General features: G+C 38.5%; 1 protein-coding gene across 1 annotated transcript in view; it reads left to right on the forward strand.

Moving 5' to 3' along the window:
• The window catches only part of LOC145994053 (circadian clock-controlled protein daywake-like), a 54,898-nt gene extending 30,089 nt beyond the window's left edge, over positions 1 to 24,809 (forward strand). Inside the window, exons 4-6 of the mRNA XM_083130137.1 lie at positions 17,380 to 17,513; positions 22,302 to 22,451; positions 24,652 to 24,809. Of these exons, the coding sequence (XP_082986263.1) occupies positions 17,380 to 17,513; positions 22,302 to 22,451; positions 24,652 to 24,809 (442 nt within the window). The remainder of the gene's footprint in view (positions 1 to 17,379; positions 17,514 to 22,301; positions 22,452 to 24,651) is intronic.
• The last annotated feature ends 2,767 nt before the right edge of the window (positions 24,810 to 27,576 follow it).

Raw genomic sequence — 27,576 nt, forward strand, 5'->3', positions numbered from 1 at the left:
AAGAAGAACTCACTCAACAGTGGAAAGAATCCAAAATTGTTCCTGTGTTTAAAAAAGGTGATAAAATGAACTGCAATAATTACGGTGGAATTTCTCTACTCTCAACAACATATAAAATATTATCTAACATTCTATTAACAAGACTAACCCCATATGCTAATGAAATTATAGGTGATTATCAATGTGGATTTAAACGTAACAGATCAACTACAGATCAAATTTTTCACATCAGACAGACACTTGAAAAAAAGTGGGAATATAATCAAAATGTCCATCAGCTATTCATTGATTTTAAGAAAGCATATGATACAGTCAAAAGAGATAAATCATATAATATATTAGTAGAGTTTGGAATACCTATGATTTGCTCTTTAATTTTGCCTAAGAATACGATGTTAGGAAGGTAAAAGACACTAACGAAGGACTAAAATTAAACAGTGTGACCCAGCTGTTAGCATATGCAGATGATTTAGACTTATTAGGGGATGATAAAAATACAATTAAGAATAATGCTAAAATATTTTTCAAAAGTGCTAAAGAGATAGGTTTGGAAGTTAACAAAGAGAAAACTAAATATATGCTTACAGGCCGAAACCAAGTGATAGGTAATAATGAAAATCTAATTATTGATAACAACTCGTTTGAACCAGTTTCCAAATTCAAATACTTAGGAGTAATATTAACAAATGAAAATTATATTAAAGATGAAATAAAAAGTAGGCTTAATTCAGGAAATGCATGTTACTTCTCTCTTCATAAACTTTTGTCCTTTCGTTTAATATCTAAGAAACTAAAAGTTAAAACATACAAAACAGTAATTTTGCCTGTAGTATTATATGGATGTGAAACTTGGTCCCTTACATTGAAAGAGGAACATAAATTGAGAGTATTTGAAAATAAGATCCTTAGGAAAATATTTGGACCTAAAATGGATGAGGAGACAGGTGAGTGGAGAAGGTTACATAATTTAGAACTACATAATTTGTATTCATGTCCAGATATTATTAGAATGATTAAATCAAGAAGACTTAGGTGGGCAGGCCATGTGGCACGAATGGGAGAGGAAAGAGGAGTTTACAGGATTCTTGTTGGGAAACCGATGGTAAGAGACCTTGCAACGTCCCACCTACACACAATTACCACACTCTAAACACTTCACTTAGGAGGACGGCAAAAATCTACCCATATGCGCTAACTTTTTGTCAGCCGTAGAACATGGACTCAGAATTATCTCAGGGTTTGCTGGGTGTAAGGAAAGACTATACCAGCTTAATATACAGTGTGTCCGTAAAGTCATGGTGCACTTTTGACCGGTCACAGGAAAGCAACAAAACAAGGTAGAAATGTGAAATCTTCACCAAATAAAAGGAAAACTCTCCAAGTTTCTTACCTATTCAGTGCAGTTCGATGTGACCTCCATTTGTTGCCCGACACACATCTAAACGATACTCAAGTTCTTCCCACACACGGTTAAGGACATCTGGTGTAACAGAGTGAATAACGTCTGTGATTCTCTGTTTTAAATGATTAATGTCGTTGATATGTTCACTGTACACATGTTGCTTCACATAACCCCACAAGCAAAAGTCTAATGGCGTCAGATCTGGGGATCGTGGTGGCCATGGCTGGACACAACCCCTGCCTATCCACAGCTGGGGGAATGTTGTATCCAGAAACTCACGAACAATGTTGGCGTAGTGTGGAGGCGCGCCGTCATGTTGAATAATGACACCTTCTGGAAATTGTGGCACTGCATACATTTCCAACATGTCAAGGTAGTTGTTTGCCGTCACAGTCTGCTCCGCAAAGAATAATGGGCCTATCACTTTATCATGCATAAGGCCACGCCACACGTTCACTTTAGGGTTGTTACATTCGTACTCAACGTAGGCACGTTCACTTTAGGGTTGTTACGTTCGTACTCAACGTAGGCACGAGGATTTTCAACAGCCCATATTCGGACGTTATGGCGATGAACATGTCCACAGACATGGAATGTCGCCTCATCGCTAAACACATTCTTCTGCAGAAATCGTTCATCATTGTCGATCTTATGAAGCATATCCGCTGCTGCGCAGTTCCTGGTGTTGCGTCATCACCTTTGTGCGCACATGCTTGCGCATCATAGTACGGAAACTTGGAGAGTTTTCCTTTTATTTGGTGAAGATTTCACATTTTTATCTTGTTTTGTTGCTTTCCTGTGACCGGTCAAAAGTGCACCATGACTTTGCGGACACACTGTACATATATATTTTTATATGTTTATTATAGTCTCAACACAAGGGTGTCCGTTTGCACACTTACACACGTGTCTTTACCTGAAACCCTTACCACACACGTGCTTTTACCTGTACCGCCTTTGGTCTCGAAGAGAAAAGGGGGCAGGGAACATCCAATTTATTCCTCGCTGTGAGGCGCCAGGGGGAATATGGGGACCTAATTTTATTTAGGGCCTTGGTCGCCGCTGACGTCACGGGTTGCCCTGTAAAAGAGAGTAGGTTGTGCGTAGTACCCCAACCACAGCCGGGAATTGGCCGAAACCAATCGGTAATCCCGAATAACGGGCGCAGGGTAAAAGGATTAAAGGATGCCGCGACACCCCCGGCGTTAACTGGGAATTGGCAAGCCAACCGGTGTCTCCTATGAAGGGACGGCAGGTTAGAAAGGAAGGTCCGGGTGCTCCCAGACAAGCCGGGCAGGTAGAACCTGGGCACCTATCAGCCTAAGCGAGCGGACCAGGTAGGTAGGTTGCTGCTAGGCTCTTCTTCTTCTTTCTTCTTTCTCCGTCCTTCCTTCTGGGATGGCTTCTAGTTCTCAGGCTGGGAGGCCAGTTAACCCTGGATGTTTGCCTGTTGACATCAGGGAGCCAACTGAGCTCCCTTTTTTTTATTATTATTATTTTTTTTTTATTTTTAAAAAGCTCCGGTCTCGCTGCGCTGGGTTTTATACTCGCGGTGGCGCATGGGTGGTGAAAATTTTAACTACAAGTACGCTAACTCATTTTTTTTACATATTGCAAACTTCGTACTGAGGAATATCAAGGTTTTGACATTGAGAAATCACTAGTGGGAAAATCACTAGATGCTCGTGACAATATAAACTAAAACTGTGTGCATTCAGACAATACAATTAATAATGAGCCTCGCAGGACTCTGCTATTCTAAACAACACGTTGAACAATGTAAATGACAATAATTGATAACATTAAAAAGAATATAACGACCACGCAGGGTCTAATAATGAGTGAAGCTAGTAAACGTAGAGGTGGAACCGTTAACGTTTACTGAATACATTTAAACTAAAAGCGTACGCCTCGCAGGGACATTCCGCTTAACTCTTTCACCCGATTAAAAAGAATATAGCGACCACGGAAGGTCTAATAATAATTTAATGGCGACCAAGCAGGGTCGTTACAACCTGTAGGATGGCGAAGGCGAAGATGATGGGATAACGTTGAGATGGGCCTAAAAAAATCGGTAAGGATGGAAAAGATTGGATTGATCAGATTAGGAACAGGTGAAAGGTTGTGTTGATTAATTTATGATTAATTGATTAATAATTTGGTTAATTTACTTCGGCACTTTTGGCTAATTTGCGAAGATGGAGACGAGTGATGATACGATGAATGAACACTCACAAACATACATACCCAGGCCGGGATTCGAACCCGGGACCTCTGGCGGAAGGCTTGCTGCAGCCATAAAGCGTTGGATTTAAGAAGGCTAGAGAGTTAGATAGTTATAATAATAATAATAATAATAATAATAATAATAATAATAATAATAATCCTCAATCCTTTTAAATATGGCAAGAAGGACATTGGCAGAAGTTGCCGGGAACACGTCCCTTTTCCCCAACCAGACAAAAATATATTTCGCTAATCCAATGACATCCTCGTACATTCTATGAAAAAAATACTACCAACTTCTGCTCTAGGGATATTAGCGAGATAAAACTCACTTTGCACGAGAACGAGAACCAGAAGACGACAGACGCTTACAAGACGAGACGAAACCGATGCATGCTGTTTGAGACTTGGGTAGGATATTTGACAAAAATAATTGAACCAAATTTATATTACTATGCAATTCTTCAAATATACCAGGTGGATATTTTCCTAGACCTGATTATGTATGGTTCAGGCATAGATATTTTGTTAAAAGTGAGTATATCGGTGGTAATTTGTAAGTTCCTGTTAGAGGTAATATACTCAGCATAAAATTCCGTTTTTTGAGGGTTCGAAAATTATGCGCCAAGACAGAAAAAGAATTTTCTGGAAAAAGTTTCACTTTAATGACATATACCTTGTCCCAAACATCTCTGGAGCAAAGCCGCGCATAGCGTCAGAGAAGTGAGGGAAAATGGAGTGAACAGAGCGAAGCAGTAACCGCTACTGGGAAGGCTGGTGACTGAACTCTCACGTGTTCATTGGTGGAGCCGTCTCGCATGACTACTTGCGCAGAAACTTGTTTACGTTCGCCTGCTCCACAGATAGATGGGACAGAGTGTATAGCTATACGCTGTTAAAATTTGTATCTTTTCACGCTGTGTGTTGTTTTACTGCGTGTATACTTTGTACCTATTCACACATGCGCGCGCGCATACATACATACATACATAAGTACATACATACACCCCCAACACACACACACACACACACACACACAAGACGAAAACGAGACGAACAGGGAACGGGAGATGCATTTACGAATTTCCGTCAGTGAAATCGTCTAGAGAAACCAAGAGTATTGAGAAGTTTTCAGCAAGAAATCATCTTATTGTTAAAAAAAAAATGTTCAATATTACGAGTATGTACCAACAGACGATAAATAATAATAATTAATAGCTGAGAAAGAATTGTCGGGAGGTCACTACGTCGCCATTCAGTCAAAAAATTGACCTCGAGATTCAACATAGTTACATGCTGAAAATACAAAGTTAGAGAAGGTAAACTACAACATTCTCCTTTCATATGAGAATAATTTAATGTTGGTTGAATGAGGTCTGTCATCAAATCCAGATGAATTGCCTTTAGCAAGGGTATATTTTCACCGAGAGATGGCATTGTTAAATATGAAGGGAATAACTATAAGTTACATTTACAAAGGCATGTTGTCTTGTCAATAGATGTCACTGTTTAATATAAAGGGTACAACTATAACGTAAAGAAGGGACAAAAAATGGGGATCCTCGGAAGGGCTATTTCTGACTTACAAGCCCGAAGAAACACACAGCAAGTTGAATTTCCTACACCTATAGGTTTAATAGGACTAGTCAATGGAACGAAGATAAGTTGTAAGCGGCATAGTTCGTATGAACTTTCCAGCCTAATCATTACCAGTGCGTAGTTAGAGATCGGTTAGTTCATTGAACTCTCCAGCCTAATTATTGCCTATTTTTGTGGTTTATTATCCATTTCGCCTTGACTCATCTCACTCAACAGGTCGCTAGGTGCCGTGGCTTGCCGCGAGTTGATAGCTTCTTGGAGATAAGGCCTTGCTCGAGAAAAGGTTTATTATCCAATGAAACGAAGATGAGCAAGGTACTTGTCTTGGATATTTGCAACAAGTTTGAATTCAATATTGATTAATTTTCCTAACATTTAAATTATCGAAAATTTTGGTTAGTTTGTAGAAGTGGAAAATTTATTGGTAGATAATCCATTACCCTGCAATAAAAAAGTGTGTGAAAACTAATAGCTGATTCCTTTAGAATTAGCAGAAAAGTCCCATCACGTAAGATTTTGTTACAAACCCCTTCTTTGTCCATCACTTTCTCTCCTAACCAGCAAACAACTTTTCTGCAAATCTGCTCGCTAGGTGGTAGCACTGCAGTTTCTTAGATTATGTTAAGAAACTGGTCAAAATAGACAAATATATTGAAATTTAGAATAAAGAAATTATGTAATAACATTATGTTATATTGTATATTTGACAGAACTAAATAATTCATTCACAAGCTAAGATGTCATTTGGTTACAAAATCAAACACTCCATGATTTACTTCAACCTCTGTCATTCTTCAACCTCTGTCCACTACACTTGGAGTATATGACAGAACTAAATAATTCATTTACAAGCTAAGGTATCATTTGGTTGCAAAATCAAACACTCCATGATTTACTTCAACCTCTGTCATGTATCCACTACACTGTTCGAGTATTTGACAGAACTAAATACTCCAATCACAAGCTAAGATGTTATTGTTAATGATGTGGGGACAGAGCCCCTCAAATAATTTTGCTTAAGAGGATCTAATGTATCATTTTGCTTCTCTTGTAAAGTTTACTCTGAATTGTGCAACATGAACTTAACTTTAAATACACATTTTAAATGTTCTAGACCAGTGGTTTCCAACTTCAAAAGGTCCGAGGGCCAAAATTATATCCAGCAGTTGATTGGCGGACCGCATTCTTTTTTTTTTTGGTGTGGGGGATTAAAAATTACAAGAACTGTAAGTACTGAACTGAAAATGTAGTACTTACGCATGACCTAAATTTCTAAAATGAGGCAATAAAAACAATGGAATCACAAGTCAAAATTGTATAATTAGAATTTATTTCACAAAATCCCAATACTTATGGATGAATTCAAAGAAATGAAAAACCATACAAATAAGAATCCTTCATAGTAAGTGTTCAATGTGAAAATTGAGGCCGATCTGCTTCTTTTATTAAAGTTGGAATGTCCACTTGAATTTCTGTATTTGAAAGTCTCAGAAGGTGAAGCAGTGAAGAATCTGCCAGTCGGCTTCTGGAGCGGTTCTTGATGAACTTCATTGAAGAAAAAACACTTTCACACGTGTATGTGCTGCCGAACATCGATGTCATTCTTTGCCCAAAACTACGAAGGTTTGGAAAGCTTTCCTTTCAAAGGTATTTGAAAAACTATGGCCTCTTTTCTTCGCTAGTTTGGAGGAACACACCGCCTTGCAAATCACACAATTCAAGTAGGAGAGAAAAGCTTCTTGTTCTTCGATGTTAACGCCAAGAGGATTGCTAAATAGCCGGATGCTGCTTTTAAGTTCTTCAAAATCTTTAAATCTGGAGTCAAGCTCATCCATTATTTCTTTAATATTTGCACTGAATTCAGAAAAGTCCAGTGTTTCTTCATCTTCTGCTAGCTGTCGACAGCTTGGAGAATGGACCAGGTTTTTCCTCTCCAAAGTAACGTTGAAAATCTTCAGTTTATTACGATACCCATTTATGTTTCCCATTAAATCTGACCCCAGCTGGTTTCTTCCCTGCAGTTTCAAGTTCAGTTCGTTCAAATGACCTGTGATATCTGTTAGAAACGCCAGTTGTTTAAGGAATTCCATAAATAGAACGTATTTTAATAAAAATACATAAAATTAATGTATATTGCAAACTGGCTTCGCGGGCCGCAAAAAAAGACATCGCGGGCCGCCAGTTGGAAACTCCTGTTCTAGTCCATCAAATTTGGGCGGCTGAGACTGCTAAACCATCAACTTGGGGGGGTGCTATGAACGGAGACAGCAAAACACATGACTTATTACTAAAATACTAAGTATATAATTATGAGTATTTTTAACACGTTTACAAAAAAGAGTTTCAAAATAACGAGGTGATATGACAATTATACCAGTATGTTGTTTAGTGAATTCTAAACAATTCGAGGTCGTAAACACGACTTTCAGGCAATATTGATTTGTACGATATTTAGTTATCGTCGAAATCTCTTCCTCTAGTCCAAAGAGTAAGGGGAAAATAATTCTAAAGTCTTTGAGTTTATTTAACACTGGCTTGCAGTAAAGTACGCAAGGAAAGCTTATGAAAAGTCTGTATTGCGAAAGCGGGAACGGCTATGATCAAAGGCATTATTGCTAAAGCACGGCGTGCTATGTGTTTTTTTACAATTGCAAAATTAAATTTAAGAAGTAAAATATTGTAGCAGGAACAAAAAAGTAAAACTATTTTCCTGCGATTTGTGTTAGCATTTATGTAAATAATTAAATAAAACTGTTAAATATTGTAAATATTCGCTATTTTTATGGGTACGTCAACACTAAGGTTCTTTTCACCCGTCACATGTCCTTTCTTTACAAGTCTTTTGCGGACATTAAAACACACCCATGCCCTCGCAAGGAATCGAACCCGAGACCTCCGGATCAAAGCGAGTTGAGTCGACCACCCAACACGCTCGGCTACCGAGGCCGGCATAAAACTGTTGGCCTCTTAACCCATTACTGCCCAAATTATTTATTTTTCGAAATTTCTTGTATCCTTTGAAACCCTTTTGTAGTTTGTCTAAAATAATGCCAAAATAATGATTTTTATTTTTTTCGACCAATAGTCTTTTAGTTTTAGCATGTCGACAAATGTCGACAGTGAGCACGGATGGCACCATCAATACTGAATAACAAAACCTTAATAAACATGATTATATTACTAAATATATGGGCTGTTATTACAACGAAATTCTACATATTTTATATTTTTATTGTTTGACATTCAGATTATATTGATACATGAACATATTTACAAGAAATTACAATGCTCATTCATATTTTTACATTTGCAGCGGTACATAATAAAATTCTATGAATTACTTCTGAATTGAGTTGCTACTTTCGAACCTAACTAAATAAAATCATAATTAAATTTTGGAAATAGAAAACAATGCATACTTTGTGTAAGTGTTGCTGATCTATTTCTGTGTGTGAAATGCCTCTGAACACTGTATATGGCATCCGACATTGAACTTCTTACATTTCTTCCTTGTAGCCTTTCCACAATGTCCACAACGTACTTGTTTGGAAACAGTTTCCAAATGATGTGATGTGCCATCAAATCGCACTTCAGGCAATACTCTGGATGAGACTTTAACGCTTGGTCTTCCTGCTAGTGGACGGTTTTTCACGTACGACTGCATATAATTCCGTACTACATACCTCGTAAATGAGAGCCGATCAAGCCCATCTTCTTTTCCTTTAGCAGTCAGGCGGTAAAGTTGCCATGCGTTGTTCATGGAAACGTTAAGCAGATAACTTATCATTGGCCATAAACCACTTCTTGTTCCTGATACTAATCCTGTAGCATGCAATGTTTTGGTCCATGCGGTCAACACCACCCATGTAAGTAATGTATAGAGCAACACACGAAGGTTGAGGACCTGAAATGTATTTTTTGTCCGCATTGCTCCATCGCCTTGCATGTCCCAGAGGTGACACACCCGAGACAGTTGATGCTACCGTAACGATGTTGTTATCATGGTAGCGTACAAGAGTAATGCGAGTACTTTTGTCTGTTAGTTGATGGTAACTTCCCCGCTCTTGTTTCCTGCACGAACAAATATCCGGAAGTGGAGCATTTTCTACACGATTTGGGCGAACCATACCTGTTCCATCGTGACCGTTTGCTTGTAAATGTTCCAGCAGACGAATGGAAGTAAAATAGTTGTCAAAAAACAAAGAGAGCCGTGAACGAGCCGAAAGTTCGGATATCAAATCCATGACTACAGAGCCACCTACTCCCAATTCTGGTATTGTATTTCCCGTAGCAGCACCTTGATACGGCTCTCCTTGAATAAGATATCCAAGACGCGTCGACAATGCCCATACTTTGAAACCAAAGCGAATGGGTTTCCCGTGGATGTGCTATTTGGCGCCATGTCTCCCATACTATGGAACCATTGACTCGTCAATTGAGAGATATGTATTACCTGGATAAAATTGAAGCCAACGCTCATTTATCATAGACCAAACTGGCCTTATCTTCCCAAAACGATCAACAGCGTCTAGTTTTGAATTGTCACAAAAATGTATGTATCGCAGTATTCCTTCAAACCTATTCCTTGACATTGCTTTCGAAACACCTGCGTGATGTACATCTTCAGATAATTCCCAATACATTCTGGTTCTAGCCATTACATTGTATCCAGAAAGGAATAATATTGCAAAGAAAAGTTTGAGTTTATCCTTGCACAATGTAAATGCAGGTTTTCCCTTCTGCACGGCATACTCAATTGTGGATTGAACTATAAATTCAATAACTTCATCGTCCATAAACATTTCGAACAATTGTACCGGTGTGAAATCATTTTGAAGAAAGTCGGGCCGTGTGAACTCGATCGAAGGTTTGTCTCCGATGTCACTCTTTTCCCACTTACGAACTTGAGACTTTATTCTCTGATGTGAAGGTATAACTTTTACTCCAGTCTTGATTTGTTTACTCTCGATTTGAACACAACTACCGGGATCTTTGCTTGTTGACGCTTCAGATTTTGGTCGCTTCTGCGGAGGACTTCCAAAATCAAACTGAGGCACATCGGACACTGAAACAGCTGCAACATTATCGCACGCATCATCATCTGGTTCACCCTGTCTCAAATGCACTATTCCCTTATCGGTGATTTTGGAGCAAACCAGCACTGCACCTGTCCGAAGTTGATTACCAGAAAGTTTGTTCATATCTCCAACGGGTTCATCTTCATCACTATCACCATCGCTTAGAAGAACATTCTCAGGAGGCTCGGTGTATACAATTGCATCTAAGAGGTCGTCTGTCTCTTCTAATATACAAGCGATCTGCTCTACAGTCAACTTGGAAAAATTATACAACTGATATGGTAATAGGGCCGGTGATGAAAACAGTGGACCCGTCCGTGCTCACTGTCGACAAATGTCGACACTAAATTATAACGACGTACGTAGAAGATGATAACAACCATTCAACGAAAGTGAATATAGCGTAAATATAACCAACATGTGCTATTTATGCACACATAAAAATAACCTAATTAAGATTTAGGATAATACGAAAAAACATACCTATTGCTAGCAGCCATAGCGCACGATGCAAACACAATGCAAACACGTGTGAACAACAATGACTCACCAAGCTCTGTGGAGGGAAACTGAAGGTTACTCTGCTGCAGTCGCTGAAGTAGTTGCCAACTCATCCACGAAAGTTATCGTTGTAAACAAATATCACAAAACCCATGAGAAAAAAATTATACTAAATTATTAAATTTTATGTCGACAAATGTCGACAGTGGGCAGTAATGGGTTAATGTAAATACATAGCCTACTTTTAAATTAAAATGTTAATTGTTATCTAAAAAACAAATGAGCAGACACACGTTTTTCATGTTACATTTCATTTGCATGAGGAATATAATAGCTGTTTAAAGACTGCTATACGAAGACGTAATTTTTATTTTCAAAAAAGGGAAGGAGTGAGTCATTCACAGTGATCAGAGCCCCTCCCAATAATTTTGACAAGTCGGCGCCCTTGGTCTAGTATATTGTTGCAATGTCCTGGGTTGATGGGGAGTTAGAATATACAGTATGAGGTTAAGGATTGGAAACTTTTGTAATGGAACTTGTTGTACCTAGGTAATGAAATAGTTTGTCAAAGCTCTATCAAAAGAGGGAGAGAGAGAGAATGTTTTAAGTGCCTGGAAAGAAAATTTCCAGGACAATCAGAAGTGAAATTAAATGAAGATGTATTTGAAGGGCCAGATATAAGGAAACTGATAAAGGACAATAATTTTGAAACTACGATGAACACAGTTCAAAACGAAGTCCGGAATGGTTTTAAAAAAGTTGTGCACAAATTTCTTGTTCATTTTAAAGACCCCGAATTCAAGTGTATTGTGAAAAACATGATGAGAGAATTCAGAGATTTGGGTTGCTCCATGGGTTTGAAATTGCACTTTCTGAATTCTCATTTGGGCTACTTTCCCGAGAACCTGGGTGCCATAAGCGACAAGCAGGGGGAGAAATTTCATCAAAATATCAAGGATATGGGACGTACGTACCAGGGTAGGTGGAACACAAACATGTTGGCAGACTACTGCTGGATGCTGCACAGAGATCTTCCGCAATCCATCCAGAAGAGACAAAGTGGAAGAAGTAGATAAAAAAGGTAAAGTGCTCACCTGTGCATAGCACCACGCCATGAAAGCGTATAGGGGGTGTGGGGGTAACGCCCCACACTTTCTTGATCCGGTCATGAGTGGATGTGATGTGATCAGCATCACGCCCCTGACCGCCTTTACCCCCCAGGGTTTCCCCCAGGTACCCATGTTATTCGACGCTGGGTGGGCGCCGGGGCCGCTTCCATCGTTAGAAAAGTACCCGGATTTGAACCGGAAAGGAATCGAAACCGGGACTTTTAGCATGGTAGTCAGACGCGTTACCGACTTAGCCACCGAGATTCCACGGGAAAAGAAAACAGCATCAGGAGGGACTGTAAATGACGATAAGTGTCGGGAATGGCATTTGGATTATTTTATAGCATACACCCAATGTTTTAAAAATATTTTGCCGCTGTTTTGTGTTTTCCATTACATTTCATTGACGACATATGTTTAACCAGTATAGTAAGATGGGCACTTTCACAAGCAGCTGTGACTCACTTTTATGGAAAATCCTTACGTAATAGAGAAGAATGGAGGTCTTATTTGGAATCAGCGTATCAATAAACATAAGAATCAACCCTCAGGTTACAAATACTTTTTAGTGACCCGAATTTTGCAGGTTAGTGTTATGAACCGAATAATTGCTGTTTCATTTTTGTCAAGATTGTTAATATGGTGTTATAGGTCTTTGTTCGATATGCTAATGTTCTGTTACTGCATTATATGCTACCGAGGTTCATATATTTTTCACTATTTCTGCACGTACTCTAAAACTCTTTAGGCATATTGAACATCAGCCCTTACGTTTCTATGACTTGGATTCGTACAAATAACGGCTATAACCTTCACAACATCCAATGTATTAATATAGTTGAATTGATTAAATCTTTAAATTTGGACCGCTTTTGGTTTACCTCTTCCTGTGTTATTCCTTATTTAGTATACCTCAAGCAATGAAAAACACTGGAGGAGGAACAAATAAATTAAATAAGTCATAACATTGTATGTGGTATGATGTTTTCAAAACGGAAAATTATGAAGTGGTGTTGATTAAGGGGGAAGCCTATTGTATTTATTACTAGGGACACAAATTTGATATGCGAGTGAACTGGTTAAACATCTAGAATGCTATAGTTAGAAAACTAACCATTTGGTTGGGTTAGCCTTCAGGGGATGCCCCAAATCAGTGTCGTAATTGTGATTTCCTTTCCAGGGGGGGGCGGTAGGGGCAGTTTTTTCTTAGATATGCAAATTTGTATGTTACCAATTAGTAAATTCTACTATTGCCTGCCAGTTCTAAGTACCTTCGGACATTAAATCTTATGAAAATATCTATCGTGGACAAATCTCATTAATATAGATAAATTCCCAAACATCAATAGGGACCTCTCCCATGGCGTAGTGTTAACGTTCTCACCTGGTAATCAAGGGGCTCGATACTCAGTGGCAGAGCCGTAGCTAGGGAAAGCGAGCGGGGCGGTCGCCCGGGCGCTGGTGGAAGGGGGCGCCGGACGGCAAGAAGAAAAACATTGAAAATTACTTGTAATAAAGGATGCATGGGATCCCCTCGAAAGTATTGGCGCCCTATTAAAACAATATCATTGACAGTTTGCAAAGATATTGATTTTTTTTTGCTCGCTGCGATCGCATTACAAATTTTTCTTTTAAACAAATGAAAGAAAAGAAATAGTATCCAATTTATATATTATACGATAGGTCACACTAAAAGTTTTTAGACACGCGCAAGTAAAACACTGGAGACCAAAAGTATGAATGCTATAATTTTTCAAAGTATTCTCCATGACAGTTGATACACTTGTTCATCCGCTCAAACCAAGTGTGAAAGCACTGGGACCACACATCTGCAGGCACCTCTTGAATGCACTGAACGAAGGCGGTGACTGCCTCCTCGGGAGTAGGAAATGAAGAACCTCGTAATGTATCCTTGATTTTAGGGAACAGGAAGAAATCACAAGGGGCGAGGTCGGGACTGTAAGGAGAATGAGTCATTTCTTCGATGTTGGAGGCTTTGAAGAATTCAATTGTTCGTACTGCTGTATGGCTGCGCGCATTGTCTTGATGCACAATAATGCGACTTCGTGGGCGTTTTTCACGAACTTTCCGTACGATCTCCGGTAAACAAACCGTAGTGTACCCTTCAGCATTAACGGTCCGACGTCCCTGTAGCGGCACTGTTGCAATATGGCCCGTCCGACTGAAGAAAGTGGCAACCATTTGTTTGCCAACACTTCGTCCCTTCCTGACTTTTGTTGGTGGGTCTTCATCCGGGAAGATCCACTGCGTCGACTGTCGTTTGCTCTCGGGTTCATAACAGTACACCCAAGTTTCGTCACCTGTTACGATGTCATACACTGCATTTGATTGTCCTTGGTTAAATTTGTCCAGCATTTTCATGCAGCATGTGACCCGTGCCTGCTTTTGCTCCTGAGTAAGATGGTGTGGGATCCGTCTGGCACAGAGCTTCCTGACACCAAGGTGGTCATGCAGGATCGTTTGAACCTGACTCATACCAATACCCAGTGTTGCACTAATAACTGCATATGTCACCCGGTTATCCTCCTCTATCATGCGACGCACTCTGTCGACGTTTTCTTGAGAAGTTGCTGTCACAGGACGACAATCACGTAATTCATCACTGAGTATCTGACGTCCACGTCGAAATTCTAAAAACCAATTAAACACAGTCGCACGGCATGGGGCTTCCTCCTGAAATGCATTTCGGAGCCTTTCATAACATTGCTGCTGCGTTAAACCTGCTCGAAAATCGTAAAAAATCATTGCTCTGAAGTGCTCCCGTGTTAAATCCATTTTACTGTACACACACGACAATAATTGACTAATTTCTGGCACACAACAATTAACAACTATAAATTCTGCAGCATTAACACACTTCACAGACTACTAACTTCAACATATCCTACCTAGGTAGAGACAATGTATTGCTGCAATCAGTGTTGCCGCATCTAAAAACTTTTAGTGTCACCCACGTATATATAATTTGTTTGTCAGTGACGATATGTTTTACAACTTCTTAGTGAATGTATATGCAGCTGTAAAAATACTATTGGTGTAATCTGCAGTCTGCATGTCGTATTTTCCTTTAAAACAAAATATTTTTTGCGAAATTTGACGTCAGACAATAATTGAGGACATTAAAAGGGCAAAATATTTTGCCATTTTGTATGACTCGACTCCTGATGTCAGTCCTAAAGAGCAAATGTCCCAAATTTATCGTTACGTTACAGTATCTTCAGATGAAGAGTGCAAAATCGAAGAAAGTTTCGTTGGCTTTATTAATACTGACAACAAAACTGGCGCTACCTTAAGCTGAAGACATTTTGCATGCTGTTCAGAATGATGGCCTTTCCATGTCAAACTACCGTGCTCAGTACTTTGACAACGCCAGTAATATGTCGGGGAAATACTACGGTGTTCAAGCTCGCATTTATCAGCAGTTTCCTACAGTTCTCTATGTTCCTTGTGCGTCACACTAGTTAAATTTAGTTGGTGTTCATGTTGCGTCAGCAGACACAGAAATCGTCAATGGATTTGTATCAATTCAAAATGTTTACAGGTTTTTCAGTAAATCAACTCATCGTTGGGGTGTTTTAAAAAATCATGTTCGTATTACTGTGAAGAGTCAATCAGCAACTAGGTGGTCTTCAAAAGCAAACGCAGTACAATCTGTGAGTACCCAATTTCCGGATGTCTGTGCAGCTTTGGAGGAATTATGTGACCTCTCAAAAGAGTCATCCGAAACAGTTACACGGTGCCAAATGCCTGCTACACAGCCTTAAGAAGTTTAACTATCTTGTGTTCTTATTCTGCTGGGCTGATATCCTTCGAGCTATTAACGACGTTAACCTACGGCTACAAGAAAAGTCTGTTACAATAGATATAGGTGTTAGTCACTTACAGGGACTGCAAAGCTTTCTGTCTGCCAATCGGGAAAGAATTGTCACTAACGCTATTGAGAAAAGCAAACAGATCTGCGATGATATGAACAGAACAACGTCCCAAAAAGAAAACCAAGGTTTTCGATGAAGTTGCAGAAGATGAAAGTGTAGTCATAAATGCAGAAAAAAAAATTAGGAAGAGCTTGTTTTGTGAATTGGAATCTATTTTGTCACAAAAAGGCGACAAATTCAAGCTAATGAAAGGAATTTTGGAGAATGTTTCAGTAATTATTCCAAGCAATATGGAAGTTATGTCAGAAGAAACGTTGAGAAAGGGAATCTTTGATCTGGCTTTATTATACCCCGAGGATATCAACGGAAGTGAGTTACTTCATGAACTGTTGTTCTTTAAACATCATGCCCAAGCATTTTTAAAAGACTTTCACTTGGAATGCTTGTCAGAATTGTCAGCACTTGCTGCTCTCTCATGCATTCATAAAATATCATGTATTGAGTTGTACCCAAATTTTGTCACTGCATTGAAACTATTTTTAACTCAACCTTCGTCTGTTGCATCTTGTGAAAGGAGTTTTAGTAAGCTAAAGCTTGTAAAGAATTACTTGCGTTCTTCCTTGAGTCAAGAAAAGCTGACTAACCTGACTATTTTGTCTGTTGAGAAGTGCAGAGTTCAATCACTTGTGTTCGATGATGTTATTAATTACTTTGCTGTTCGAAAGGCAAGAGGAGTGAAATTGTAGCTAGTATGTTCACACAGAAGAATTGTTAAATAATCAAGGTCAATAATGATCCTTGATTCAGAAGAATATGTGTATACGTACAAACAACTCGATAGTTTTGATTGCTACAATTACATACAATTGCTACAATTATTAGCACAAATGAAACGTCAGTTTGAATGAACGACATTATTTAAGTAAGGCACAAGAACAAATGATTCTACCGCTCCCTTAAAATAACACAATGGTAGAAGTTCGACAAGGCGGGTGTAGGGGGCGCCGAAATTTATTCTCGCCCGGGGGCGCAGAAATCTCTAGCTACGGCTCTGCTCAGAGGAGGCACAGGGTGGTTCGGACCCCACTATAAACTGTAGGTAGAGTCCCGATTAGCCTTTCTGTGCATAAGCTGACTTAAAATAAAAACTCAGCTCAACCCAAATATTAATAGACACGAATGCACTTCATTTCTGCTACTTTTTTTCTATGGAACAACAAACACTCGGAAACCACAGACTAGAACCGATGTTTCCTTTCCAAACTCACAGGTTACTTTCACATGACCAAACATTCGCTTTAATTTTGTTACCACAGCACAGAACACAGTCTAGTCCTCAAAACAAGTCTGGCAGCCATCATTTCCAGCCTGGTAACCAGTCCAGCTCCAACTATGGCTTTGATGTTCAGCAAATTTTATCAGAAGGCAAGTCTTTAAGGCTTTAACACTGCTAAGGCATCCTAGTAGGATAACCAGCTCCGTGTAATTCGGCTTTTACTCTCTTAGTCGAACTTGAAGGAGTGTAGCGTGTAACAAAATTTGTACGATATGTGTGCTTTACTTTCTAGTTTTGATCCAGACAAGTTGACTGTGAAAATGGGGCTGACGATTCCCCATCTCACCCTGACAGGAGAGTACGAAATCAACATAAATTTGCTGATGATTCCCGTTTGGGGTCGTGGAACCATGAGAGGAAATTTCAGTAAGTCTTTTTTTTCTATTAACTTTCCTTCGTATTTAAAAATTCTTAAAATTTCATCTCAATTGCTTCAAATAAATAACCGTGTCAACAATTGTTAGGGTTATGGTTCTAGTGGCAATAACTGTAGCATAGTTAGTTGTAATCGGTAGTGATGACAATAATGCTACAGCGCCACGATATATGTGCCTTTCAAGTGATTGAAATCAGGGTCATTAAAGCTCCACGAAATTTTTAAAAAAATCAATTCCGGTCCAGGAGAGAAGATCAGTAAGCGTAAATAGGTTCTGGACTGTAAAGAACCTTTTTTGTCTGTAAATTATTTCAATTCGTTCCAGAAACCTTTTTTCCCGAGGAACCTTTTTTTTACTGCTGAATTTAAATACAGTACAGGAACATTTTTTCCGGATCAATTTAAATACGGTCAAGGAACCTTTTCTTAATGAAACGATACGCAACTTGGACCGAATTTAAATTGCGCGAGAAAAAAGGTTACGGTCCTGCAGCGGAACCCATTCAAATTTATGGGTCGACCTTTAACAACCCTGGTTTAAATACAAGACACTTGCGTCACTGCTCCCAGGGTACAAGTATGGTGGTAGATCAGCAGGTAATATAGTAGCGGTGATGGAACAGCAGTAACATTGATAGTAGAAGCGGTAGTAGTAACAACAACTAAAATTAAAGTTAACAATGTGGCATTAATAGTTTTCTCTTTCCATATCTAGTCTAGTAGTGGTAGTAATAGTACCATGATAGTATTGTAGCAGCATCAGTAGTAGAGCTGGCAGTAGAAATATTGGATAACAATGACAGTAGTTGCAGCCAGTGGCGCAAGCACGTTTTTGATTTTGGTGGTACCAAGTTCAACCTCCACACACACAGACAGGGTAATTCAAAAGCGCAGTCCCATAGGACGACTCTGTTATTAGTTCGCATAACGAAAAATGGAAAAAGTGGAAGTTAATATATAATATTAAATATTTACCTAATCTTCAAGTAGTATCAAAATAAATTGACACGAATCTTCTGGAATTTTGTTCCATTTTTAAAATTTAAACAAATGGAAATAGACAGCTCGCCCAACCAGCTAGTTTTTGAAAAAATAAATATCGTTAATATTCTGGAAGTGCAAGTTGTTATTTTGCGTACGATCAGTGATTGCACTTATTTTTTGGCTCACTTAAAATTTGACTATTAGGTTAATCTGTCAGAACAATCGAATACCCAAAACACGACAAATAATAGAGGAAAAGGTCTATATATGGGCGAAGGTTTAAATATGGGTTTTGGAGTTATCAGCGCTCCCGGGTGCTGCAGCCTGTCAGAGGCTATGGGAACTGGTTATCTGTCAAGGACAAAGGTTGCGGCGCCAAATCGCAAGAGAAAGTGGTGGTTAGTTTCGGCTTTGGACGCTATTATAGAATTGCGACCTCCGTAAACTTTTTGCAGGTATGTTTTAACTCAGCGTTTTCTGAATTCTCATCTGCTTTGTATACGTTCTGATATTAGCGGTACATAAAACCAATGTGGGCTTTTACAATGCCATGATTTGTTTGTGAAATATGTACCACAGAGAGCGAAAATAAATTGAAGAAGAAAACTAGCATGATGGTCTATATATTGGCTATGACATGAGATCTAATGTTGCGATCACATTTTCAACAAATATTTGGATGTTTTTCTTAATTTCGATTTTTCCCATTAAAAACAACAGATTATTCATAAATATGAATTGTATAATGTTTTAGCGATCAATGACTGGTTTTTTATTTTATTTTAATTGCTTTTTTATGATATTGCTACTAGTAGCCTATATTTAGACCATAATTTTGAAATACATCATTTTACCATTTTTTGGAAATTGATTTTTTTTTTAAATGGAGACCTTCTATACTTTACAATTCTATTACATTTGAGTATATATTTCATAGATATGCATTTTAAAGGCAGGTGCTTGATATATTATTTTTTTTCTCCGAAAATGACAACATAAAAAGGGGGCCCATATTTAGACCTTTTCCTCTAATTTTATTGACAAATTAACAAAGGGGAAAAAACACAAGTCACAAAAGAGGTGAAAGCAACATAGACGCCATTATACCTTCCTAAGCTCCCTCGCGGCATCAACACATCTTCATGTAGAGGGGAAGCTCATATGAATGCTATAGACATTCTAGATTAGCCGCGGTAGCTCTGTCGTTAGGGCGTCTGACTACCATGCGAGAGAGCTTTGTTCGATCCTCTGCAGGGGATAACTGGAATTTTTTCCACCTGTTCAAGCAGCTCCGGCGCCCATCCATCGTAAATTGGGCCAGGGGCGTGGTGCTGATCACATCACTCCCACCTTCGGCCGTGATCAAGAAAATGTGGGGCCCTAACTCCACACCTCCTATACGCCTTCGTGGCGTGGTGTTAAGCACATGGGAGCAATTTATTTTACTTTAGGCATTTTATTTTACACTGAAAAGGAAAATGTAGTGAAATATCTACAAATTTTAACGAACAGGAACGGTCCGTTGGCATTTGTGACGAGATTTAACGGTAAGGTTCCTGATTTTCACGAACCGGAACGCTATTCCGGTCCGCTCCTAGCCGTTTCGAGCCCTGGCTTTCACTCTAAAGTACTTGAATTATCAAACATAGCATTCACCGTTGAGGCTGCACACCAGTGTGAGCTGCAATGCTATGTTGACACACACTTCGTCATCGCAATACCGACCTGTACCGGGTAAATTAAGAATTGCTGACGATAATTACAGGCGAAGTAGAAAATACGTCATACATATTTAATTGACGTGTTGTTTTCAAAATAATATAATGCAGCCCAACAAAGAAACTTTTTTAATCATCGAAAGTAATACAAATTGAATTTTTACTATGCGTCGCTTTTCTGTCACGTTTGACTAATCGGGACGATGAGCATGAGTGATGATTAAATGAATTCAGTGAAGACTGAAAGGCGGGACAATACTACAATCAGCCCCCGAAAGCTAGTGAACCTGAAAATTCTCAAAAATAAGCTCTGAAGTTATTTTAGGTATTAGATAGACTTTTTTATGAAAGATAGAAGATACACATTTCAATAATTGGACACGACGGAGTGCTTGGTTTAAACTACGTACTAAAGTTATCGAGTTAATTAAAAGCTATTGTACTTTTATTTTGACTTGAAAGTCCTTGAGGTAACAGATTGAAGGCAAAAATACAAAAGTGAACACAGCGGTAATGAATGTCAGTGAACTATTACAATTTCTCAGTGTGTGTTCCACATCATTTTGGTGCTTGCAAACCTGTTTCGAAACGACAATTGCATTCTAACAGTAGCTTTTGTTTTAAAGAGTTTTTGCTATGCTTGTGGTGAGAGCGAACTGAGTAAGTTTTATACATAATTATGATCTCTTTACGATATCATGCTACATGAAGTAGTGCCATCTTTTGTCGTCTTTTAGAAATTAAACTAAGCATTTTTCAGAGGATATATATTTATGAAGAAGGTTTTCGCGTTTATTTTTTATTAATAATGTGTATAATCGCCTTCTACTCCTCCTTTCACTTTAGCACATTTTCCTGCCAAATATACAATACCTAAAGTTTTACTTTCGCTGTGCTTTTAAACTAGTATTTTAAATTGTATCACATGGCCTACGCATATTTGTGACAGTTTCATACGTTGGAAACTCTTTTTGAGGAAGTTATTTTCCATTATTTCTCGAGCGCCAAATACCGACGTTACGGCTCCCGTGTGATGGTAGGTGCGCCCCCATCTCCCGCCAGAAGCCCGCCACTTTTACCAGTGATGCAAAACGTTCCCATAGAAGGTGAAAAATTTAGAGAAATATTCATTTACACGTGGTTTCATGTAGCTGACAGAATTATTCCGTGTATAACACGCCTTAGGGTTTTCTCATGGATAAAATGTTGGAAAACCTGCGCGTTATATTTGGCGATTTTATTATTTAAGTCTAAAACACATAAACGTTGGATTTCGCGGTATTTTTCGTTGCTTCGGTACAAAATGTATTGAAATCAGCGAAAAGTTCCACAATTCACATTTTATGTCAAATTCGTTATTTCGCGATTTCGAATGTGTGAATGCATTGTAATCAAGGTGTCCCGGGCTCGATATCCGATGGAGGTACATAATGGTTCGAATCCCGCTTTTAACTGTAGGTCCAGTCCCGATTAGCTTTAATGTGCATAAAGTGGACCTAAAAAACAAACTCATCGAATATGGGACATTCCAGCGTTACGTGTGTGACATTTTACACTCAAAATTGAAGGTTCTAGACATGAGATTGCATCAAAATATTCATAATGAACTGATTTCATATAATTATGAAGTACATTATGGTGTCTGCTAACAAGTGAAAGAAACTTGAGTATGATGGCATAGGTAGAATGCATGAAAAGCATTAACAAAAGTGCGTTACGTGTGTGACGCTTTAAAAATGTAGCAAATTTTGACTTCATTTGTCTGTGAAGCACATAGACTGCAGATGCTAGTGACTTTTAATGGTGAAATGCTCAAATTATATTCATTCACAAACATCTAAACCTTAATGCAATTAAATACACTAATAATTTCCATATTAATTCATTTGGCTATTTACATAGAGTAGGACCACTTTTCGTGGAATTCCTCATGTGTGAAATGTGTTCAGAAGATGTCGCTGTACATTCATAAACACGTTTTTGCAAAAATAAACATTTTTTGGCCCTATCGAGTTTGAGAAAAATCAAGGTTTGGTTAATAAGTTGTGCTTAAATGCTATTCGTTTATTTTTAAAGGTGAGTGTTCTGGACGCGTCTTCATCAGGGGTCAAATAGTCAAGTCCCGTGGGAAGGAGTACCTACGAATAACTTCTCTCAAAGTTTCATTGGATGTTGGGAATGTGCGTCTGCAACTTGACGATCTTTTCAACGGGAACAAGCTCTTAGGTAAGTGTGCTTCATGCAGGAATTTACTAAGTGAAAACTTAAAAGTATAAAATGCCACTAGTCGAAGGTATACACTCGCTAGCAAAAGTTAGTTGCACTTCATGTGAACTTGAAATTTTCATCAGCCGTCATATCCTTACAGTTAGGCAACCCACATAACACAAGTAATTAGCGCATTGCATAACTCTTAAGGAACATAGTTGCTATGGAGGAGAAGAGGAAATTGTAAAGAATATTCCTTTATACATTTCAATATTTCTTAAGTGTTAGGAAGATTTCAGACTAAAGCGACACGCAACAGGCGGCAAGTCACACCGAAGCGGCAAACGACACGAGCTCCTTCAGTCTAAAGAAAAACATTCACCGCGCATGAGCGAACAAGAAGCCAAGGTGACACGATGCATGGTATTGAGAAAACGGTGCAGTGCAGCTTGTCGTGGAGCTTCGGCTGGAAAGGTTGCATTTATTTATGACGGTCGGAAAGCAAGAGACACGTGTCGCTTGTAACTGTTCCGTGTCGCTCCAGTGTGAAATATCCCTAAGGTTAGGACTAACAAGGGAGGTTATCTAAGTGGGGCCCAAAGGAAGAAATACATGTTTTTTTGTTTCGGCTAAAAACATGTTTTAGGGGGCAAAACCCCCTCAAATGTCAAGATGAGGACAAATTGAAGACGGGATCTGACCCCTGTGTCCCCCTCCGTTTTCCATGAAACTTAGCAGGTGTATAGAGGGGCCCAAAGGAAGAAATACGTGTTTTTGCGTTTCTGCTAAAAACCAGTTTTAGGGGGCAAAACCCCCCTCAAATGTCAAGATGAGGACAAATTGAAGTGGGGATCTGACTCCTGTGTGCCCCTCTGATTTCCATGAAACTTGGCAGGTGTATAGAGGAGTCCAAAGAAAGAAATACGTGTTTTTGTGTTTCAGCTAAGAAAAAACTGTTTTAGTGGGCAAAACCCCCCTCAAATGTCAAGATGAGGAGAAATTGAAGTGGGGATCTGACCCCAAAACCACGTAAATATGGCATAGGAAGAACACGCACATATAATTGGAACACACACAGCACAGAGCTGTGTTTGCCAGTGATATGCGCTTCATATCTCAAGTGTCCCACTGTGTATCTGCCAGTACTATTAGCACAGAACTTCAATTGCCATTGTCCTTCACGATAGCACTTGCGTTTGGTACCGACAATCCTACAGTTCTGTGGTGTGTGTGTTCCAATTATATGTGCGTGATCTTCCTATGCCATATTTACGTGTTTCGGGGTCAGATCCCCCTTGCAATTTCTCCTCATCTTGACATTTGAGGGGGATTTTGCTCCCTAAAACAGTTTTTTAGCCGAAACAAAAAACACGTATTTCTTCCTTTGGGCCCCTCTATACACCTGCCACGTTTCATGGAAATCGGAGGGGAACACTTAGGTAACCTCTCTTGTAAGTGTTATCAGGAGATTGGTTGCATGTCTCGTCTCCATCCATATCCCATTCCCAAGTAAGAATGCGCGCTTCAGTGTGCTTGTTTCCCTCATCTATTCATAGGTGGCAGCAGAACCTTGAATGTAGATGTGCGTATGGGGTGCGAATCTTGCTATGAAGGATGGGCTAGATATTTCATTGAAAACTTTGCCAATTGTATACTTATTTACTCTCAAACGTAACAACTCACAGTCTCATTTTTATTTTTATATGGAGCTTTAACCTCCGCAAAATCAGAATTGAATTCATTTAAATTAATATGCTTTGCAGAAAGGATACACGTATGTTGGTTTTCACATCTATTAATAAGTGAATATGTCGTACTTAAAAAATAATACAATATTAATAACAACATTTTATGTTAATACAAAAAATAGAAGAATGACCAAAATCTATTAATGTGTGTGAAACTAGGTAGTAGCATGTGAAACGTCGATGTACACTCACCGGCAATAAAAGTGGGACAGCTAGATCCTGACGCACTCGCTACCCTCAAAGACGTTGTGTGTGTTGCCTAACTCCACGGCGATAAGTTGATTTTTATAGCAAAATTTTCAATGGCAATTTCTATCACCTCCGTATAGTTATGCAACACATATAACGCCTTGCAGGGAAACTAATATTTTAGGATCAATATGTCCCATTTTTATTGCCGGAGACTGTACCTACAGAGGTGGATAAGTAACGGTTCTTAACCAAAATGGAAATATATTTTCCTTTCCCAGGTCGTGCGACGAACCAAGCCATCAACTCGAGTTGGAGAGATTTCTTCCAGGAGATGAAGCCTGCAGTGGAAGGGGCTGTATCTTCCCTAGGGAGAGAAATGGCCAACAGGATTCTCCTAAACGTCCCATACGACAGTCTCTTCAAAGACAATCGCTAGATCACCAGGAACAGTCTGATTGGTTGTCCATTGGTGCTTCGTTCCATCATTTGTGTATCTTATGATCAAGAAACTGACTTAAATGCACTAAAACAGTATTTGATACTATGTAAATATTCATTTAGTTATTCTCATCAAAATATGGAATAAAATATTGGCTTTCAATTGTTAAAAGTGGTAATTTTCATTAAGGAGCCGCTTACACAGCTAAGTAACATGCATTATCCTTACACGACATGAATTGTATTGCAAAATTAAAATACAAAATGTACTTCGTTTTTCTGTTACCAAAATAATTTATTTAAAAAAAATCTTTTAAGTGTTGAAATGTGAACCGTCTTTTGTCCCCCAGGACAGATGTATATTGACCGAAACTGCGTTCAATATCGCATGAACTAATTACAGTAAAACTTCTCAATAACAAACAGGCCCGGGGGAAAAATAAATGTCTCTTATTAAGAAGTGTCCGCTATTCAGAAAAAAGTGTAGGATGTTACACAATAGGATAAGCATATTACAGTACGTACTTTATGAACATAATGTTTTTTCTTCCTACATTCAAGGAACAAAATACTGTACTACATACGGTGAATTTAAATTTACTAAAGTCCCTACATACATTACAAATTTCAAAGAAGAAAATGCAGTACACGTAATGTAATCCTTTGTTAAAATGCTGCATTCAAAATGCTCCTTCTCGTAGACGTTGATGACTTCAACTTTTCCCTTTAACCCTAGATCACTACCGTGTTCCAATATTACAGTGTAACTACCGCTACGTAAATTTTACGTACCTGAAGGAATCTATTTTTAAAACAACCTCTACATCATGAAAACAAATTTCTATTCATTGTGAACATTATTTTGTTTATTTTTCCTTAAATTGGAATTTTATTCTTCATTTTAAAATGTATAAACATGGTTTTATTAAACATAGAATATTTTAAGAGAAGGTCTTGCTTGACAAGTCCATTCGTACATTCAAAATGAAGGTGAAAAGTTCGAACAATGAAAAGCAAACAATAATAATATTCATAACGTTAAATAAGGAACAAATGTAATTTTTAAGTCTTGCAAGAAAATAGTGCATGCTTCTAAACTTTCGTTTTCAAAATCTAAGTATCCAAATCGAATTTACAAATGTCAAAATTACGTGAAAGATATTTCTGGTTTTACACAGATACGTAAAATTGACGTACAGTGCACAACATAACAAACCAAATCAAGACGATCAGAGTTTGCACCCTCCTTATGTGTTGCCTTATGTCCGACAGACAACTTGAAGCACTGCTAGGCAGAGGGGTGAGTGGGTGCGAGGTGGGAGGTAGGGGAGGAATTTGAGCGCAATGGATACGTAAATTTTACGTACGGTAGTGTTCCACAAATATTTTCTGTTCCCTTGTGACGTGGCTGCTACTGTACTTGTCTCTTCCTTCCCCAGTACCTTCAAAAAGCATGAAATGAATTCGGGAGAATAGTCTCTTTTCTGAGTTGCCCTGATTGTTGTAGAAGTTGTGAGTGTGAATAATGTATCCATTGATCGCTGCGATGTTGATCATATTATAGAAAAATGAGATATTATAGACAAATTCACGCAAATCTTACCTGAATACAAATGGCGTTATTACTACATGCACGTCAAAATTACGTGCAAGATTTTTCTTCTGTTACTATCGCTACGTATTATTGACGTGCAGAGTCCCACATAACGCACAAACTAAAGACGTTCACTGCTTCCGCCCTCCTTACCACAGTGCTGCCCATAGACATACTACTACAAGATGTTACAGCTGCGGGTTAAAAATGGTTGACAGTATGGCGGCACTGGAAGGTCGTTTCCTCGCGACCACCGACGGCAGCACCATCGGGGAAAAAACAGAAGAACGATATGCGCAAGGACTCGCGGATGGCTCGACATGACAAAACACTATCGTGTTCCGTACCATTCGCTTTCCGATACTTTCTAACCGCGTTCAGCCGATTTGCACGTATAATACATTATACGCGCAAATTGACTAAACGTAGTTAGAAGTGGCGGAAATTAATTATATGTAATGTTTCGTTTAATTACAAACTTTTCGCATTAAAATTGATTTCTATCAAACAAAAATAAAAGTATACGAAAGTTATATGGAAAACGTACTATTACCAAAACTTCCTGCAATTGCACTATTACTTTGAGCGGAAATATATAATTTCCTCTAAAAGCATTTTTTTTAAAAAAAAAATCTACATCATACGAAAATGACAGTCTTAAAATAGGTAACTTTTTTTCTTCGGTGGAGAAATGGAATGAAATAAGTATACAAGAATTCAGAATGATTTATGTCATGTTAATCCATATTTGCAAAAATATTTTTTTTCCTGATTGATCCTTCGGCTATACAGGATTGTATTGCAAGATTTTACATCGATCAATAAAAAATATTTTCTTTGCCACACATTAAAACGAAAAAAATGACTGCGTACAGCAACTACGCTCCATTCGATAATAAAAATTTCAATACTGTCAGGGATCAGATCCAGTGGCGTGACCAAGGGGGGTTGGTGGGGGTTATAATCAGTTCACATACCTTATGGCACTGATTAGAAATAGGTTAGTCTGCACAGAAAAAATATAATAATTACCAAGAGAATGCCCGGAAGTTTTCTCAAAAATCAAATAAATAAAAAGTACTAGGTTGAATGCTACGAAAAAGTTCAGCCTTTAAAACAAATTTACTGTCATGACACTGACCATTAAGATGAAGTGAAATTTCATACCTTA

Source organism: Lepisma saccharinum, chromosome 10, assembly GCF_977018435.1.
Source record: "Lepisma saccharinum chromosome 10, izLepSacc3.1, whole genome shotgun sequence".
NCBI classification, from domain to species: Eukaryota; Metazoa; Arthropoda; class Insecta; order Zygentoma; family Lepismatidae; genus Lepisma; species Lepisma saccharinum.